A 20,233-nucleotide genomic window follows, 5' to 3' on the forward strand; every position below is an offset into this window, starting at 1 on the left:
CACTGACGGGTCTGCCTCCAGCCCCTCCTCCTGCTCAGCCACAGTGACACACCACAGACAGCGGCTGCAGCACAGGGCCAGCAGCAAGCGGTCACAACAGAGGAGTTACCAGAAACAGGTCTGTCTGTCTATCTATGTGTGTGTATTGTATATTATAATATATATATATATATATATATATATATATATATATATAGCATATATATCTATATATACATATATATGATATATATACTGTATATATTACTTTTCATATATACATATATATTACTATATAAAATCTATTATATATATTCACTTTATATACAGATAATATATATACAGTATATAGCACAGTATTGCAGTGTTATATATATATATATATATATATATATATATGTACTGTATATATATATATATATATACATACACATATATATATTTTAGCTCTTGAGAATAGAGCATCCTGCCCCGTAACCAAGCACTGCCCCTCAACAGACTCCACCCCCCATTTGGGCTGCTCAAAGAAATTTCCCAGGCAGGTTTTCAGACCCAATCCACCCCTGGTCCAGGTAGCTGCCGAAGTATATTTGCTGGGGTATAATGTGGCTATACCGGGCCCATATTCCCCTTGGGCCCCTATACACTACAGGGGCTACCCATCCCGTGTATGTACTGAGGCATGTAACAAATACAGAGAGAGCACAAAGCTAAGCACAGCCTGAGAGCGGCACATGGCCTGGTATAGATGGCATTGTGCCGAGTTATCTGGTGTAATCTCTGTAATCGGTGTCGGTTGTCCTCACCCTGCTCATATATAACTGTGCAGGAGAGGCAGCAGCTTGGTCTCCTTGCATAGCGGCTTCTTACGCACACACACCAGCCTGGCTTTCCTAAGGGTCTCATCAGTTATACATTGCCCCTGGCTGATTGAATCCAGGTAATATTTAAATTCGGAGCCTTATTCAGAGCTGGAAGCAAAAGCCAGTTGCAGCTTTTTATCACCTACAACTTGCACTTTTTCCTAGATCAAATGTATGGCTTTTTGTGGTGTGCGGTTTTTTTTTTTAAAACCTAGACTTGCGACACTCTGTGACTATGGGGCCAGGTCAGGTGTGTAGACACAACCAAAGTACAGTAATGGAGTATTTGGCCAAAATGGCTGCGGAAAATACACAGTCTTGTCTGGCAGCGGACTGTGTATGCATTAGCATTGCTGCTGAGTCCTAAGACACACATTTATATTTACTGGCCTTGGCTACTGAGATGAGACAGTCATTCGGAGTAGGCTTATTCTTACTCTGATTGCCAATGTTGTGACCGATTGTTATGATGGTAGTCTGATGCTGAATCTACGCATGATGTGGATATTGTTATTGTATAGGACAGAAGTGTAATGTAGGTGTCAGATAAAAATAAATTCTTACTGCGCTAGGCACTGCTGATATTTAAAATTATAATATCAATATTGGGTTTGCTGTCTGTTTAATAAACAGGAGGCTTATTTAAAATGAATCTAACGTTTTTAATAAATACAGTATCATCCACATATAAACTACAATAATCGCAATCAAATGCACATAAATAAAGATCAATCATATACTAAAATGCAGAGATCATATAACTCTCTAACTTGGATGCATTATTATGAGAGTAACTCGATAACATATCACTGAGGTTCCACAGCACAACGTTCCAATACTGCCACTCCTGCAACAATGTGGCTTTATATGTAGCAAATTGTTTCCAATGATAAGGCAGTTCAATCCCGCTGCTTGAATTGCAATCACTACTGGCGTCCCAGTGTGAAATAAAGTCACGCTGGAGAATATAAGGTTAAGGTGGAGAAGGGGAAAACTGGAGTACCTCACCCCTGGATAACTGTAGCCACACTGATGTCCGTCCCGGCTCAGCTCGTCTTAATGTTGTGAAGCCGCGGCTGCATGGAGCCAACTGCCGTGCAGCCGGAGACCAGAGCTGCTTGTGGAGTGGTTGCCGTGTGTCGGCTCGCGTTGGGCTCCAGGGATGAATCGTCACCTTACAGAAATCCTCCAAAATGTCATGCGGCAAGGAGTTTCGTGCTGTTAAACAATCTCAGATGCCTGGGTGATGACGTCAACGCGTTTCGTCCCGTAAAAAAAACGGGACTTTCTCAAGACTGTGTGCCATAGCCAGTGGCACTTCCTTATATCCCTCCAGGCATTAACAATAATTGTTTAATTGCTTAAACACACCAGATGATCATATGTCCTTTGATCGATATCTTACTTCATATATCAGGATTAGAGCTTACTAATAATACATGTATGTAGAGTTAGAGATTTACATTCATTAATCCGAATCATATGATCATAATGAAATAAAAAAAAAAAATATATATATATATAAATAATATACAATAGAAATAATAATAAAATTACAACACAATACATTCAAATTTATAGAAAAGCCTCCTGTTTACTTTGGTTTTAATAACATCGCTAATATGCTAATCACTAGAGCGGCTATTGCATATTTATATTGTTCATCTATGACCACATAGCCCACACTCTAACTGTAAGGATCAATACATCAGATCGTAGAAATATTATTTGTTGTCAATGATATAAATAATCTATTTTAAATATTGTCTAGAAACAATCTTATCTATATTCCTATAATTCAATAGGCAACAAAAATGCGTATACTTGTTCTCAAGGCAACATTTCAGTAGATCACTAATGTATATAACGATGCTGATAGAAACTGATTAATGGAAATGAAAAAATGCAAATGTAGACATATATATATACATACAACCACATGTACATGTATACATATACACATGTAAACATCGCATTAAATCATCAAAAGATGATCTCTATACTCAAAATGAACTGAAAAGTGTTATCATCATGCACTACCCAGAAAGAATTGAAAAGGAAACATGTATACATTCATGTGCATATAACTGCACATATATACTTACCTTTGGAGCTGTCGGGATCTTCACTGCTGCCAGTCTTCCGGCGTCGGGATTTGAACCCCCGGACATAGGTCCAGCGGTATTTCATACCGATCCCACACACACACACGTGGATAATACGAATATAGGAGGCTGTACAGAACTGGTATGATATTCCCCTCACCTCCATGTAAATGAAACGGTTAGTCACCACTGTGAAGTGACAGCCATAATAGGGGGTGGTAAGTTTAAAAGGCCACAGCCAGGCAGTGTCAATTATGAAATATTCCACCATCCAGTTCAGATGTTTCCTACTCAAACAAACCACAGGGTCCCCCGCAACCCGCTACAGATTGGATTTTTATTACCCAACCACAGCCTGCACCAGCAGCGTCACAGAGAGCAGTGCTGGGCTACTGGCGGCCGTCCAAACAGATACAAAAGCTGCAGCCTGCATCTGTGCAGGCTGTCAGTGACTGGCTGCAGGGAAGGAGTGGGCGTGGGGACTGCCCCCAGAATGATGATGATGTGAGAAGAGAGAGGCTGGCATCATAGAGGGGTATGAAGCTCTTCTCTGTCAGCGTCATAGGGTGATCATCTTCACAGAGACAGTATTTCTCTGTTGTGATCAGTTACAATTTAATGAATTTAAGGTACTTGGCCCTATTGCTGTGTGTGTCTTTATAATATATATTAGGCCCCCTGGCTTAAGTGCCCCGGGACCCCCAACTCTGCCCGTCAGGCCCATCCAGACTGAGTACTGGTAAAAGTCTATACTGAGATACAACAGTCTGCACAAAAACTTATTTGTTTTTCAATTGGGCCCTTTGTAATGGGGCCCTTATCATGGCTCTTTTCAAAGACTCAAACACCAGCTCACAAGCAGAGGCCAGTCTACAATCTCCTCTCCAGGAGAAGCCCAGAGAGGAGATGCAGGTGACCAGTGAGAAACAAAATGCTATGAATTGTGGCTCTAATAAGAAGAGCCATGATTTGATTCTGTTTGTTTACCTCACCATTTACGAAGATATTTGCCTCATCACCACACGGTAGCTGGTGTGGAAAATGAGTGTTCAGTTGAAGTTGCCGTTTTACCCAGTGTGCAAACTCCACCCGACGGACTGGGTCATATTCAGTCAAGTGTTGCAAAATCTGAATCTTGTAGGGGTGCCATATATGTGTAGAGAAAATGTTCAAACGGCCGTACGACTAACCACACATTCACGAGACAGACTAGTGCTATGTTGTGGGCTCTTTGAAAATGATGCCAGCACAGCAGTTGTTGTTTTTGCTTCAGCTGTAACAGTTTTTGGTCATCCACTTTTTGGTTTATATGCAACTGGTCTGGTTTCTTTAAATTTGGCAAGGAGTTTGGCAACTGCACTGTGAGTAATGGGTGGCCTATTTGTGTGACGTTGGTTGAAATCATTTGCAATAGCATGTGTGCCTGATATCAAGACAATCTCAACACGTTCTGTTTGTGTCATTGTCAATGTTACTACCTATAAAAGAAAACTCAGTTAAAACTCGAGAATGAATAAAGATCTGTTAAAATAAATAACACCATTGCTTTTCTTATAAAATTATGCATCTGTTTGATATGTCACATGACTACCTTCCCAATTAAAAAATTAGAGTTGACTGCAAGATGGCAGCCATACTGGAGACATACCACAAAAAGTTTTCTGTTACTCCCACATCGTGTAGACAGTGGATTAATATCTCCTTAGTCATTTCCTTTTTATAAGTGTTCTTTCCACACTTATGGACAACCCTGTACATTGTGTGAATTGTTTGCATTGTATATTACACATCCAAATTGGCACCACCTGTTAGGTGCAACCAAATAAACTTACGGCATCACCTGTACACTAAGATTTTTACTTACTGGTCTGCACAGCACATACCACATATACACTGCAGCATGTATCACCACCTAGAGCATCGGTTTTCAACCGCTGTGCTGCAGCAGGCGGTTGTGAAGTGTGCCGCGGCAGTCAGAGCCACCAGGCACATTATACAGTACTGCGGCCCGGGCTGCTGTTGAGCTCCTCTGGGAGGCTCAGTCGCGCTCAGACCATCACCTGCCTAGACGCAGCGGCGTGAAATCACAGGTCACACATGCCGCGTTGCCTGACCGACAGTTCGCCCCGCCAGTGACCGAGCCAGCCAGCTTTTTTTTCAGCTGGGTAACAATGTGGTTTTTTTTTCTCTGTGGGGGCCAATGTGTTTTTTTTTCTATGGGGGCCAGCCAATGTGATTGTTTTATTCCTGTGGGGGCCAATGTAGTGTGATTTTTCATAGGTCACGCACGCCGCATCGCCAGATGGTGTGCCTTGGCAATTTTAAAATCTTGTGTAGTATGCCTCGATTTGAAAAAGGTTGAAAATCACTAGAGGCTGAACGCAATATAAACACTCCCAAGTTGTATCCACTCTGAGGTCTGGGTGACCTCAACTAAAAGCAGCACAATCTGTAGTGTGTCCACGTTAAGTAGTCTAGCAACTCACTTTGTAATACTGTAGGCTCTTATCAAGTTAATTAAATCCAGGCAGTGCTGGGCGGGAGTCACTTGTGGTGTCTGTCATGTATTGTGCCGCTCCACCATGGGGTCAACTCTATGGGTGGAGCCACAGGGAAGCGCGTCAGAGGATTGCCGTAGCAGCAATGGCAATCACCTGACGTGCTTCCCCATGGCTCCACCCACAGTGTCAACACCACAGGGGAGCGCGCATCAGAGGTCACTTACTCTTTGCTTCCTCATAGTTGACTCCGAGCTACCAAAATTATGAACGCGAGCTACTGGTAGCTCACGAGCTACGGGTAAGAGACCACTGCCCTAGACTGACCCTTGAATAACATCCAACCAATTACTGGATTATGCCCACCTCCTGGCACCATCCCAGAAAACTTTAACCAGCTATTTGTTATATTTGAGGACATCAACTCCCACCTTAAACATCTACAATTTGTATAATCACTAACAACTGTTCTACTTACTATTGTGCTCAAATACTACCTTTTTGTTTTCAATTTCTCTTTTCTTCATTTCTGTAATCCAAGAATCCCGAATAAAAAGTAAAAATAAAAAATAAATTTTGGACAACAAATTTCACATAATTTTATTTCCAAATCCACAGTAAAGAACAAAAGTTTATACAAATCAGCACTGTAAAAATGACAGAGGCTATGCTGGCAAAATATACAGGGAAATCTTTATGGTTTTGCCTTCCTCTTATTTACCCTCTCAAAAATTTACAATAGGTTCTAAAAAAACATCTGTTTCAAAACTTTTTATTTATTGTAATTTTCCAAAATGATGTCCAATTAAATATCTAGTGCATATCAATATATTAACATATATATAGAGAGCAATCAATATATATCAATATAAGTGCTCACTCTTTGACATGCACAGAAAGCATCAAAATTAAATATAAATATTTTTGCAATAAAAGTGCCTTAAAATTGAAAAGTTGGACCTAGCATGCTTTCTCACATCTGACAAATTAACTCTCATTCTACATCAGAAAAAGTGATAATTGAAAATTCTAAAGCAATCTGCAGCACGTCCACGTGTCCACTTCTCAAACAAATACTATGAAGAACAAACAAAGTAAAATAAAAAGTCTAACACTGACATTCCAAGCATGATAAATATACATAAATACACAAACTTGTTTTTGTAAAACAGTGGCATATCGGTGGGACTGAGAAATGACAGTCAGACTGCTGCACATACGTGCCTGAAGAATTAGGACCGCAATTAAAACTACTGCAGATTAAACCACATTTTCCTAATGAGTTGCTCTGCTTTAATAACGTCAATTATTATATAATGATTTTCTTGTTAAAATATGCAGAGTCCTATAAAAGATGTTTAAATAACACTTCTGGCTTTAATGTACTGCCTGTAAGCATTCTCCTTACCTACACCCCTAGTAGCCCTTTTGTGATCTAAACTAATACACTTGAGAATGCAGCCTATCAGTTCATTAGGAACCCACTGAAGCATGTTCAGTGATGTCAATAGCCACTGGTAAATTGTGGTGACACTGGTACAGTACCTAGTGACCCGATTTATTGCATTCTTATAAGTATAGATTCAGCCCTCAAAATGGCTGCCTGCAAAAGGTGTATTTGTTATGATAGATGTGGGACATGTGTTCTCATTTACTTTACTAAACAACAACTATTTCAGGTTTATCAATTATATATATATATATATATATATATATATATATATATATATATATTTATTTATTTATTAGGTTTCACAACACAGGTTTTTTTTTCATGGACAGACCACCACAACTTAGTGCGCAAAACATAAAACCTAGCAATGAATACTACGAAAGAACCACTTGCATGATTACAAATATTTAGCTAAATTAATGTCTCAAATATGTCAGCTATTCCTTAAAATAACAAACCTATAGTAAGTGCTCAAAAGAAAACAAAAACACAGTTAGCAATCATAACTAAACATTAATGGACTGTGGTGCATATATGTATGTACATTTTACCTATACCTTCAGCTATTATGTAGTTAAAATAATAACTTGGTTTTTCAATGCTCCATAATAAATACAATACAGGAACTCTTACTAATGGGATTTGATTTCAAGTTAATGAAAATAAATATTGTGTACGTTGAACTATAGCCAAAAGCATGGTCTACTCCTTAAATTGTAAACGGTACTTACGTTTGCGGAACTTTGCAGTAATTAAAATAACAATATACATCTTGTATATACATATATGCATTTACACACATTCGCGCATATACCCACATTCATACAGTGTCAGAAGTGGCATCATCTCTTGTTCTAAGAAATCAGACCTATCTGCTGAATATATTTATTTATGGGGAAAAAGTTAAACTGACTTGTAATTATGCTTTGCAATTAATTCATGTCCTCACCAAAGTCTTCACAGCAATTGGAAAAATGATAAAAAAAAAAATACTTGCATTAATTGCCTGTTAAAATGTAAATCCAAAGGGTAATGGTTGGGCAGAAAAATGTTCACAATTACTTAAGTTTGTTGTGCTTCTTGAAATTAGAAATATTTGCAACAGCTTTTTTTGGCTTTGAAAATAAAGGTTATAATAATCACAATTGTTTTTCCAATTAATTAAATTATGTGGTGAAAGCATACAATGAAATTAATTCTTCCAATCAAAATTATATTCTACATCGTCCCCTTTGTGCCTCATATAAATTCTTAGCAGCATTGTGATGCTCACTAAATATACCAAATGGTGGCAGATAAAAAAAAATAAAATAAAGAATGGAATGTGGAAATAATTGGCTGCAGCAGTTTGTACAAGTTAGTTCTGGATGATTAATGCATATCTACAAAAATGTTACATCCATAAGAAATAAAGAGGCATTTAGCGTATTCAATGTCTCCGGTGGCAAGAAACTATATGCAACTTGCATAAGGTCAACATTTAATCTACATAAATAAGACTCTCCAAATTTTACATTTAAATAACAAGCCTTCATACAAAAATGACTTATTTGTAAAGTTAATTCCAGACTTGTTTTTGCTACCGTAAATACAAACTGATTCTATGGCCTTCTTTTTTTTTTTTTTTACAAATGGAGTTTGTAATATATATATATTTATATATATTTCTTTAAAGGGAGGAAGAGGAATGAGAAAGCATTAAAATTTAGAGGCTTTTACAAAATGTAGAATACATGATACAGGTAAAATATTTTCATGTTTATCTTCATACTGCCTAATATTAGAAAAATGGATATTGTTCACAGCTTCATCCCTTTTTATCGGAATAGTTAATTAAAAAAAACAAACAAGAAAAACAAACATTAATTCCTCATAAAGGCATTTTACAGACTAGGTAACAATTCTATTGATTACATATATTTAAGTGCATCTAAATAAGTCCCTGTTCAGACACCTTTCAGAATTCATCTATGTTTGTGGAAACGTTTGGGGTGGCTGGGTTTGAATCTTGAGAAATGGCTGCAACTGTAACAATTCTTGGTGAACCAAGGACCCCAGTGACCGAAGCATCAAGGTCTCCCGATGTTACAATTGCCAGGGCTGTTCCACCCCCCTTCTTATTTTGGTGAGTTTTCACATGCTTTGAGAGATGGTCGCTCCTCATAAACCTCTTTGAACATTCAGGACACTCAAATCTTTTCTCACCTAAAACAAAATCAAAGGCACAATTAAAGCAGACTAAAAAAAAAAAAAAAAGAAGTTTAAAGGATAATTAATAACACACTTAATTTTTTGTAACACAATCTCTACTTCCCCACAACCAGAAGAAATGTTGATGTTCCGTGCTAGGTACCCCCATAGTTTTGGAAAATGGACCCTCCACTGTAATTTCTGATGGCATTGGCATTTCATAAGAATTCAAATATTCAAATCCAAAACAGTGCTACGCTACAGGTATAAACGCAGGATTTATGGCGGGGTTCAGTTAATATTTAGATCATTCATATTATATATATATCCCTGATGAAGTCTAATTATTGACGGACGAAATGCGTTGGGGCTATTGCACCTGTACCCCTATTGATAGACAGCTAAGCATTTTTTTTATTGAAATCTTGTACGTGTGTTTTTTAGCCATTTATGTCACTGTCAGTTTAACATTTTATTTTTTACCCTAAATCACTTGTAATTGTGAATTTCATACGGAGCAATTATGCTCCTAAAAAGGGTATATGATAAATTCTTATTACGTATAAAGTGTTGAAAAATGGTAAACACTATGTTGCACTTTTCGCTCTTCTATTTTATGAAACCAATAAGGGTCATTTTATTACACGGCTCAACAGTAAAAATGTTTCCGACATGAAAATATTTACTTCTAATAGATTGCAGTAAGCGAAGAATGAAAAATCATTTTAAAACTCTCAGTTAGCTTTTAGTTCTGAGATATAGCTAATTTATGATGATGTAGAGGTATTTTGTTTAATACTAGGGAATTTGGGCATCTAGAGAATATATCAGTTGACAAACCTGAATAAAAGAATGCCGAGTCATTGTTGCCCATGTAGTAATTGTAGGCTATGGAAAAAAAAATGTCCATCGTAGTCATCTAGTTGATTGAAACAAATTTTTCTGCCCCCTTTACACATCAAAGTCAGACTTATGAAGAACTATGTAGAGGGGATGAACAAAGATGGAGAAGCTTTCAAATACATGAGAGAAAAATATCCACTTCTGAGTGATGCTAAAGTTAAGTAAGGGATTTTTGTTGGTCCGCAAATCAAAGTTTTAAGGATAAAAGCTTAGACTGAGTCCTCCAGGTTAATGAAAAAGGGGCTTGGGAATCCTTTATATGTGTTGTGCATGGCTTCTTGGATAACAGAGGAGCTGAAAACTATGTTCAGATTTTAAAAACCTTCTAGAAAAGTATCAATTAGGCTGCAATATGCCACTCAAAATCCACTTTCTCGACTCTCATCTGGACTATTTTACCTTACAACTACAGTGCAGTGAGTGATGAGCACGGTGAGTGATCCACCATGACAATTCAGCAATGGAAAGAAGATTACCAGGGTAGGGTAAACACTTCTCCGCTTGCTGACTACTATTGGACATTGACAAGAGAATTGTCAGAAGAGAAGAACAGGCAACAAGAGAAGAGAAAGCCCTCTCATTACTAAACCCCAATTTGAGATAGTACTTTCAGTTGCTGTATGTTGTATATCTTGTGTTCATATTTGACTGACTTGAAAAGACTGTTATTTATGTTGTGTAACGAAAGTATGAGATTATTTTAAAATGTATTTTCACTATGACTACATTACTGAAGTATAGTACATATAGTGCAAGTAGTGTAGCTCAAAAACTAAAGCTTATAAAAACATTATGAAGCCATATTGGGTTTTCTTAACCTTAAATTAGTAAATTACAACAATTTTTATAAAGGAAACAAATTAAAAGTATTTCTTTGTTGTACAGTGTTATCAACACAGGTGTATTTATATGTATACACTTTACAAATGTTCTAATTTTCAGACACATTTAGGCGCTTATGCTTTTCACTATTAGCGTTTTACTTTTTATGTGATCACCAGAACATTCTTTTATTGAGTTATAGCAGCCACTCATTTATTGAGGAGTGTGAAATATTAATTCTGGGTGTAGAAATTAAGTTTTAGTTGCACTTTCACTTGTGCGCCCCCACTTTCACTATTAGATAGAAAGATCTATCTATCTATCTATCTATCTATCTATCTATCTATCTATCTATCTATCTATCCCCTATTTTGGTCTAAAAATGTGGTGACTTGGTTCAGAACCCTTTGGACACCCCCCATAATGACTAATTAGGGAGAAAAAAAAATTATATCTTACATCCCTCTAAAAAAGTGAAAATGTAAAAAGTGTTAGAAAATGGGTATAAAAGTACTGGGACTGGCATTTTGGGGTGCTGTATGGATGAGAGAGGTGTTTTTAGGATTACAGGAGGCTGCAGCAGGTTTTTTTTTTTTTTTTTAAAGCCACTTTAGAGACCCAAAAATATACTAGCACCCATTTAAATGTACCCCCAATTTAACTACAGCATTTAAAAAAGAAAATTGCTTTAAATAATTTTTCCACACGCAAATATGCATATAACAGCCCATTGACTCCATTTAAGAACCCTAACTACTTTTATTAGGGCTATTAATACAATTCATTATTGATTTCCAGGGTCCAGCTTTTTATGGGGTACAGACCGATTTCCCCAAAATAAGCTGTCCTCTTCGCTAGTTTCGCCATTCGCACATATGTGTTTTCGCCTGTTTTGGAATTGAATAGGGCAAAAAGCACGAGCATGCATTGTGAAAGTACGCACAAACTTCACGTCCAAACAGGCGAATGAGGCAAAAAGATTTCGGCATCCGAATGCATTTCGCTGGCTGCGACTTTACTCCTCTAATTGAATTCGGCCCTTAGGGGGGAATTCAATTTCGCCTTAAATTCACACACTTCGTCTTAAAGCATGCACGCGAGATAAGCACAATTAATTTAGAAATATATAATATATTATTATATACACATATATATCATATAGAAATATAGCGGACACAAATGCATATTATATATAGCACATAAACAGTATATAACACACACACATCAGTTATATATACACCCATGTACATAAAAGTATATATATTCCCTCAGCCCTGGGTAGGACTATGTATGTGTGTACATACAAACATGACCGCAGTAAGTCATACCCAGGGCTGAGGAGAGTAGGACTTGGACGCCTGTTGGTGAACAATGTGAGTGTGAAGCTGCTGAGCCATCTGTATGTAATGTAGTGAGGGCTCAGTCCGATAGCGGTCCACAGTCAGAGTGAGATGGAGACATTGTAGTTTCCATCTTAGAGAAGAACATTTAGTCCATTGAGGGTTTTCTGGGAATTCAGAACCCCCCCTGTATGTGCCTTAGATTCTAAAATAAAAGTACCAAATTAGGCTGAGTAGTCACCCTTGGCCATAAGTCTATCTTAAAAACAACACAGAGGTCTTGCTTCCCTTCTAATGGTTCTCACAGTACTCGATTCTGGCAATTTAAGGGAAACTCTTTAATGTTTCTTGCATGGAGTGGAGTTAATATTCCTGCAAAAAGAATTGTGGGTCCAGATGCTCTTTGCAATCTGGGACTTGCTTTCCAGTTCACAAAGCCATTCATTTGGAGAGGTTTTGGCCACATACATGAAACCAGGGTATATCCTAGAGGACCTTCTCCTGTCCTCACCCTGACTTTTTGATTGGCTACACTTCTGGTTTATGTGGATGGCTATATATGTATTTTGCACGTTCACAGCCCGGCGTTTGATAGGTCTGAAATATTAGCGTGTATATTTATAAAATATTTGTACATATTCCATCTTTGCCTAAAACTACGGAAAGGCTTACTTGTGCACACCCTAAATCACCAGCCTTCTGCTATTGTAGTACTGTATTTCAATAATCATTTTATTTATGAAAAACTGTATAAAGTGATTGCACCTGTGTGAGTTCTTCTGTGCCTCTGCAGCTCATCACTCCTGGTAAACCTCTTGCCACAAAATATCCAGTTGCATACAAAAGGCCTTTCTCCGGTGTGCCAGCGAAGATGTGCTCGGAGATGGGAAGTCTTCCCGTAGACTTTTCCGCAACCTTCAATATGACAGATATGTTGCTTCTTTTTCCCGGGTTCACTGCTCCCTCTAATAAAACAAATACAGGGGAAGTCAACAGAAGCGAATATGTGCAGAGATAATGCTTGGAGGGTAAGCATACATTTTGCCTAAAGAGCTGTATTCTTCACAATAAAAAAAAAGCTGTTAATTAGCCATTCATTGTGGTAGAGACATACAGTATTAGAGAAGTAGTAATAACTCCACTCACTTCATTCCTGGTCCGTAGGACAACATAAAACTTACCAAGCAATCAATGAGAATCTATGAAAGTAAAGTAATTGGCCACAAACTTTAATAGTCTTTTTTTTAATGTAATATTTCTTAAACAGATCACAAGAATATACAGCAGACAGATAGCGAAAACAATTGAATTCCAAGATGTGTGCATACATAAATATCTGCTATAACCAAATAATAACCTAGATGTGATCCAGTTTTATAAGGAAAACGTGAGAGAGATTTCTCAATAGCGACGACTAAATTAATTGTCAGAAGAGAAAAGCAGTGAAAGGGAAAGAGGAAAAAAAAAAAATTAATAGTCTATCTAAAGGTGCATACACACGGACAGATATATCGTTACGATATGAATGATAACGATATCGTTTAACGATATATCGTTCATTTTTATTCAGTGAACGACCAACGATGCGCATTCCCGCATGAACGATAACGATATCTACTGTATGATCATGCAGGCCAATCTGGACGATATCGTCAACTTCGCATGGTCAGAGATGTGGCAGGATGACTCACTGAAAGATATCTTTGAAAGAGATCTTTCATGTCGTTGGTGGTACAGATCGTTCCGTGTGTATGCACCTTTACTGCATATTCTAGTAACTCACACAGTACTAGCATTGTATTAATTTTCAGTGACCTAACATATGAATTTGGAAAACCAATTATCTAAAAAAGGGGATTTTTGGTTACTTACCATTGAATCCTTTTCTCTGAATCAGGCTGGGGGACACTGGGCCATGGGGTTGTAGATGGGACTGCAAGGAGCTGGCACTTAAACTCTAACTTTAACCCAAGCTCCTCCCCTCTGTAACCCCGTGACTGCAGTACAACTTCAAAAGTGCCTGGTAAGGAGAAGCAGTAACTCGGTGAAACTGTTAAAACAATAAACAAATTAACGGTACCGCAGGGACCAACGTTGTCAAAAATACAACGCAACACGACTGAGCGTGAGGGAGGGAACGATCCCCCAGCCTGATTCAGAGAAAAGTATTCAACAGTAAGTAACCAAAATTCCCCTTTTCTCTTTCATCAAGGCTGGGGGACACTGGACCAAGGGACGTTCAAAAGCCGCCCCCAGGGGAGGGAACGCTCACGCTGCCTGACCAGAGACCTGTACACCCAAAGTGGGCGTCGCTGGATGAAAAAACACAGGAAACAAGTAAAAACGCACAAACGTATGGACAGAGGATCAGGTAGCTGTGCGACAGACTTGTTCAGCCGAAGCCCCATGACGCGGTGCTCAGGAGGTTGCCACTGCCAGAGTAGAATGAGCCGACACTCTGGCCGGTGCCGGCCGCCACGCGTCAGCATATGCTCGAGAGATGACTGAGCGGATCCAATGTGCAATGGTCTGCTTCGTAGCAGGCCAGCCACGTTTCTGAACGTCGTAGAGAACCAATAGGGAATCTGTCCGACAAAGGGTTGAAGTCCGGTCCAAGTAGATCCACAGGGCCCAGAGAACGTCCAACAGAGCTAGATCGTCCAGGTCCTGGGAAGTCAATTTCCTGGTTTAAGTGGAAAGCCGAAACAACTTTCGGTTTGAAAGAAGGAACTGTTCAGAGAACCGCCCGATCGTCATGGAATATGAGGAGCAGCAGTCTGCAAGACAAGGCCCCTAACTCCGAGACCTGCCGAGCTGAGGCAATGGCTATAAGGAAAATCAATTTCCACGTGACAAACCTAAGGTCCACGGAATCCAAAGGCTCAGAGGGAGCCAGCTTAAGAGCGGAGAGGACCAAGGTCAGATCCCACGGAGCCACTGGCGGCTGAAATGGAGCTTGAACCCGCAACATTCCATGCAAAATTGTCCGAATCTCTGGCAGGAGGGCCAGACGCTGCTGAAAATAAACTGACAGAGCCAGTTCATTGCTTTCAATGAACGAAGTCACAAGCCAGCTTCTAGACCTCCCTGAAGGAAAGCGAACAGCCTCGGAAGGCGCAGCTGGGATGTGTGAACTTTGCGCCGTTCACACAAGATGTAGGTCTCCCAGACCCTGTGATAGTTGCGCGACTGAACCGGTTTCCGAGCTCGCAACATAGTACAGAAAACAGAAGGAGAAAACCCCTTAGCTTTTAAGAGCTCGGTCTCAACAACCAGGCGTTAAAGCCAATTGAGGAAGAGCCTTGTGCCGAACAGACCCTGCAGGAGCAGATCCGGTCGCTGCGGTAGGTGCCAACCAGGACCTAAGACCAGCTTGAGAACAGCGACGAACCACAACCTGCGTGGCCAGTTTGGAGCCACGAGTATCACCGGAACCTGTTGCTCTCTGAACCGCCGGAGTACCCGAGGTAACATGGGAATTGGAGGAAAAATATATGCCAGACGGAAGTTCACGGAACGGTCATGGCATCCACTGCGAAGGCCATTGGATCCCTGGATCTCGCACAAAATCGGGGAACCTTGCAGTTGTGCTGAGATGCCATCAGGCCTCCTCCAGAAGGCCCCACTTCCGTACCAACTGCTGAAAGACCTCCGGATGGAGAGAGACCACTCTCCCACAGGAAGGTGGATCAACAGAGGAAGTCCGCCTCCCAATTTACCACACCCGGAATGAACATCGCAGAGAGTGCCGGAACAAAGGCCTCTGCCCAAGCTAGGATGCGGCTTGCCTCTGCCGTGGCTGCCGCGGTCTTGGTTACCGACCTGATGGTTCACATACGCCGCAGCATCGACTGAATACTCACTGGGTGGCAGGCCAGGATGGACTGGGCTCCCAACAGAGCCAGATAGAAGGCCCGAAGCTCCAGCACATTGATTGGTAGGGCAGTCTCCGATGACTACCAAAGACCCTGAAGACAAAGACTCAACGCCACAGCACCCCAACCGCTGAGACTTTGTAGTCACAACGACCCAGCTTGGAGTGACCAAGGAGCACCTTGAAGCAGGTGATCGGAAACCAGCCACCATCTAAGGAATTGCCGGGTGCTGTCCGACAGAACCAGAAGCTGAGAGCAGAGGTCCTCCGTACGACCCGACCAATTGCAGAGAATCTCCCACTGGAAGCGTTCGGAATGGAAGCGGATGTACTGGATGGTCTCGAAGGTGGAGACCATCGTACCCAACAACTTCATGCACAGCTAGATGGACAGGCGAGGCACTGACAGTACCATCATGACCAAATCCTGGAGGGCCCAGGCTTTGGACTCGGGCAGGAAAACTCTTTGGAGATACGTATCGAGGATCACTCCCAGAAACACCTTGTGGTCCAGATGGACCTGCAACTGGGAAGCCGAAACTGGGACGATCCAAATAGGGACGATCTGCAGCAGGCTCGCCATAGCCGCAATGATCTTCGTGAAGACGCGTGGGGCTGTTGCCAAGCCCAATGGCAGGGCATGGAACCGATAGTGTGCCTGGCCTACTGTGAACCTGAGGAGAGAGTGGTGATCTGGCCAAATAGTAAGGTGGAGGTATACATTCCCTGGATCGCTAATCGGAGAGATTCCATGCAGAAATGATCCACCCTGAGTCTGGTGTTCAAGGCCTGTAGTTTCAAGAACGGGCGATAGATGCCGTTGGGCTTCCGAACAAGGAAGAGGTCAGAGTAAAATCCCTGTTTCTGTTGCGACGCCGGACCAATAACTCCTTCCGAAAGCAGAGAACCGATAGACCGGTCCAAGGCTATTCTCTACTTCATGTCCCGAGGAAGCGCTGTTGCGAAAAAACTTGTGGCAGCGGACCCCTGGGAGACGATGCCCCTCAGCCAGGCATCCACTGTCGATGCCACTCACCGGTCCCTGAATTGGAGGATGCGGCCGCCTACACTGACTGGGTGGGAAGAGAACCTGTCAGGCGCTAGGCTTCTCAGGAGCCTTTGCTCCCGAGCACCTGTAGGCACCAGAAAACCTTCCCCGAGGAGTCGAACCCCTGCTGGGGAAAAACAGTCCCTGGGGCAGCCTGACCTCTAACCGATGCTTGAAAGGAGGAGCGAAAAGCATGGAAACATGGGCCCCACTGTTTTTGGGCCACTACGGGCAGGAAAGTGCTTTTCCCTCCAGTTGCTTGGGCAATGATGGTATCCAACTCAGAGCCAAACAGAATTCCCCCGCAAAAAGGGAGAGATTCTAAAGAATGCTTTGATTCAGCGTCAGTCTACCAGGCACAGAGCCAGAGTGAGCTGAGGTGGCCATAGCCAAAACCCTGGAGGACACCCGAGCACCGTCCTGGACAGCCTCGCACATATCCAGCTGCCACACAAAGCTGTTCAGCCAAATCCAGTAAAGCATCCCTGGACAAGTCACCCTGAAGTCCAGCAACCATTCTGTCGGGCCCATGTCTCCATGGCACGTGCAACCCAAGTGGAGCGTAGCAAAGGACGAATAACGACCCCCGAGCTAATAAAAAAAATGGATGAAGGCAGCATTCCAATTTTTTCTCCAGCTCATCCTTGAAGGACGCCGAACCCTGAACCGGAAGGGCAGTGTGCTTGGCCAAACGTGCCACTGCTGCATCAATCTTGGGAAGCTGTTCCCACTTGGCAACTGGCCTGGCGGGAGCGGGTAAAGGACCACAAACTTTTGAGGGATAGAGAATTTTTTATTCTGCGCCTTCAACGCCTCAGCGAGATTAGAGAGGTCCGAGGAAGCCGGAAACCAAACAACCCTCTTACGCCTACACTTGAACGGTCCCACCGCTGCTGCGTGGGTATCCAAGTCCAGGCAATCCAGAGACTGCCTCAACGCAGTAATAAGGCCCTCCACACCTTGACCCAAAGGGGGCTCTAGACTCTCCTCCTTGGGGAGAACCTCCTCCTCTGGATGTTTCCCCGCTCTTCCTTGGAATCCGAAACATCCAACGGTCCCCTGGACTAAGGAAGACGCTTATGCGTCATGCGGAGCTTAGGATTCTCAAAGAACCAGAGGAAACTTTCTCGAATCCCGCCGCTGTGCACCCCCCGGTACAAAGCCAAGATGGATCGGGCCCCGGGTGGGGGACCATACCGACTGCCGGCGGCGATTGCATAATAGGAACAGGCGCGGCAGCCACGTGAGCCTGTTCTTCCCGCTGAAGCACCATGAGCTTCACCAAGTCAGAGAGCGACCAACCCATAGTCTGAGCCCACGCCGGTTCGTCCGAGGTAGATGCGGCACCACCTGACGCCTGCGTGCAACTAGGCCCTATCTGGCAGTCCACGCACAGCTCCACAGAGTCCAACTGTCCACATGGCAATTTCACATGATACTGGGCACACGTAAAAAATATCGCCATAGTTGGGGTTTGGACCTTGGCGGGCTTTGATTTATCAGTCATATCTGCCACGCAGTTTCGCTGACCTGAAGACATACAGTAGGTAGCCAGTACAACGCCACAAAAAAAATAAAAAATAAAATCAATAAAATAATGCAGGTCACGGAGCACTGCCAAATTTCCAGACAGGCAATAACAATAACAGACAAATACTTAGCCTTCCTTGGAGGCCAAACCCAGCAGAGGAGTGGAGCTTGAGGCTACTGGTCCATGTACTCCCGCAGAGGCAGAAGCGATGGCTGCTTCAGAGCAGAGCAGCTTCCTACGCAGTGAGGAATTGTCCAACTGCCGCCGTGGAGCGGGGAGAGCCAGCGTTGGCAGGCTCTGCCCCCTGCTATGCGCGGATAGCGGCAGCCTCCTCCCCCCCCCCACCCTGGAAAAACACTTGGTACGCCCTGGAAATGGGCGGCCTGTATCCACCCTCAGACAGCCCGGTAAGATTGTGTTGCCATCCAGGACAGCGCTGACACCCTGCGCCCTCTACCAGGCGGTTTCTAATGAGAACAGAGTGCTATGGGGGATGCCGCCGGTTAGGGCACCCCTCCCCCGCTGTGGCTCCCGCGGCCGCTGCACTTCAACTGTGCTCTGCTGTAAGTAGCGCACAGTATCCTAAGGAAAACAAAAAATGACAAATAAAACAAGCCCTAGCTAGAAAAGGGCTGCATAGCAGCCCTCCTAAAACTTGCCTAACTCTTCGGGCACTTAAACTACACTGCAGTCATGGGGTTGCGGAGGGGAGGAGCTCAGAGTTTTTTAAATGCCAGCTCCTTGCAATCCCATCTACAACTCCATGGTCCAGTGTCCCCCAGCCTTAATAAAAGAGAAAAATTAAATGTGTTATCTGTTCTTATTTGAAAACAGCGGGCCACATTTGTGGGCGAATAACGCCCTCTTTCCGACAATCTCCACATATTGGCTAATCATAAAAGGATATATTTGTGCACCAGCTCTCAACGTGTTCTATACTTTTTATGCCTTCCACTTGAATTTTGATGGAGAAGAGCATGAGTAGCTCCAACGGATAAAAATAAAGTTAAAACCACAATGAAGAAAAAATTAAAAAAAGTTCCACATTTAATAAAGGTAGTACTGATGTGCCTTCAGATTCATGATTAATTTATGCTATAAATGAGAGGCTGTGCAAGTGGGGTATTAGTACCTAATTCACAAATGGTTATAATCCAGCGCAGAAACTTTATATGTGTTTTCATTAGAAAATACAACAGGGTTTCTGCATGGACACTATTATCATATTCAAAAATAAAAACTTCCTGGTTGATAAAATTCTCTGTAGGTAGAACACTTTAACAAACATCGGAGATTTGAGAGAGAGGAACAAAACAGAAAGATAATTAGTGAACTAAGGGCCTGATTCAGACCCGCTCGCAAGCGCTTGAGCGCTCGCGAGTGGGCCGATTGTGTGCTCTGCGCACGCGCAGTGGCCACACTGCGCGTGCGCAAGCCCCGAAGCGAGAGAGAAAATCTCTGGCTCCGTGGCTCACTACAAAAGGGGTGGCTGTCGATGTTGATCGATAGCTCGCCCCATTTTGTAGGCGTGGCCGGGGGTTGGCTTCGCAAACGGAGGCGTTCCCAAGCGAACGCCTGCCGTTTGTGGGAGAGCTTCCGGCTCTATTAGAGCCAGAAGCTCTCTGGG

The 20,233-nt window shown here is 42.2% G+C and overlaps 1 protein-coding gene across 2 annotated transcripts in view; it reads right to left on the reverse strand.

Moving 5' to 3' along the window:
* Positions 1–6,046: 6,046 nt before the first annotated feature.
* SP4 (Sp4 transcription factor) overlaps positions 6,047–20,233 on the reverse strand; it is a 51,894-nt gene continuing 37,707 nt past the window's right edge. For both annotated transcript variants that reach the window (XM_088457341.1, XM_088457340.1), the window contains exons 5-6: positions 12,919–13,118; positions 6,047–9,103 (exon numbers count right to left, since the gene is read on the reverse strand). In XM_088457341.1, the coding sequence (XP_088313467.1) occupies positions 8,856–9,103; positions 12,919–13,118 (448 nt within the window). In that variant the 3' untranslated portion in view covers positions 6,047–8,855. The remainder of the gene's footprint in view (positions 9,104–12,918; positions 13,119–20,233) is intronic.

The sequence above is a fragment of the Taudactylus pleione genome, unplaced genomic scaffold (assembly GCF_031769625.1).
Source record: "Taudactylus pleione unplaced genomic scaffold, aTauple2 ptg000758l, whole genome shotgun sequence".
Classification (NCBI taxonomy): Eukaryota; Metazoa; Chordata; class Amphibia; order Anura; family Myobatrachidae; genus Taudactylus; species Taudactylus pleione.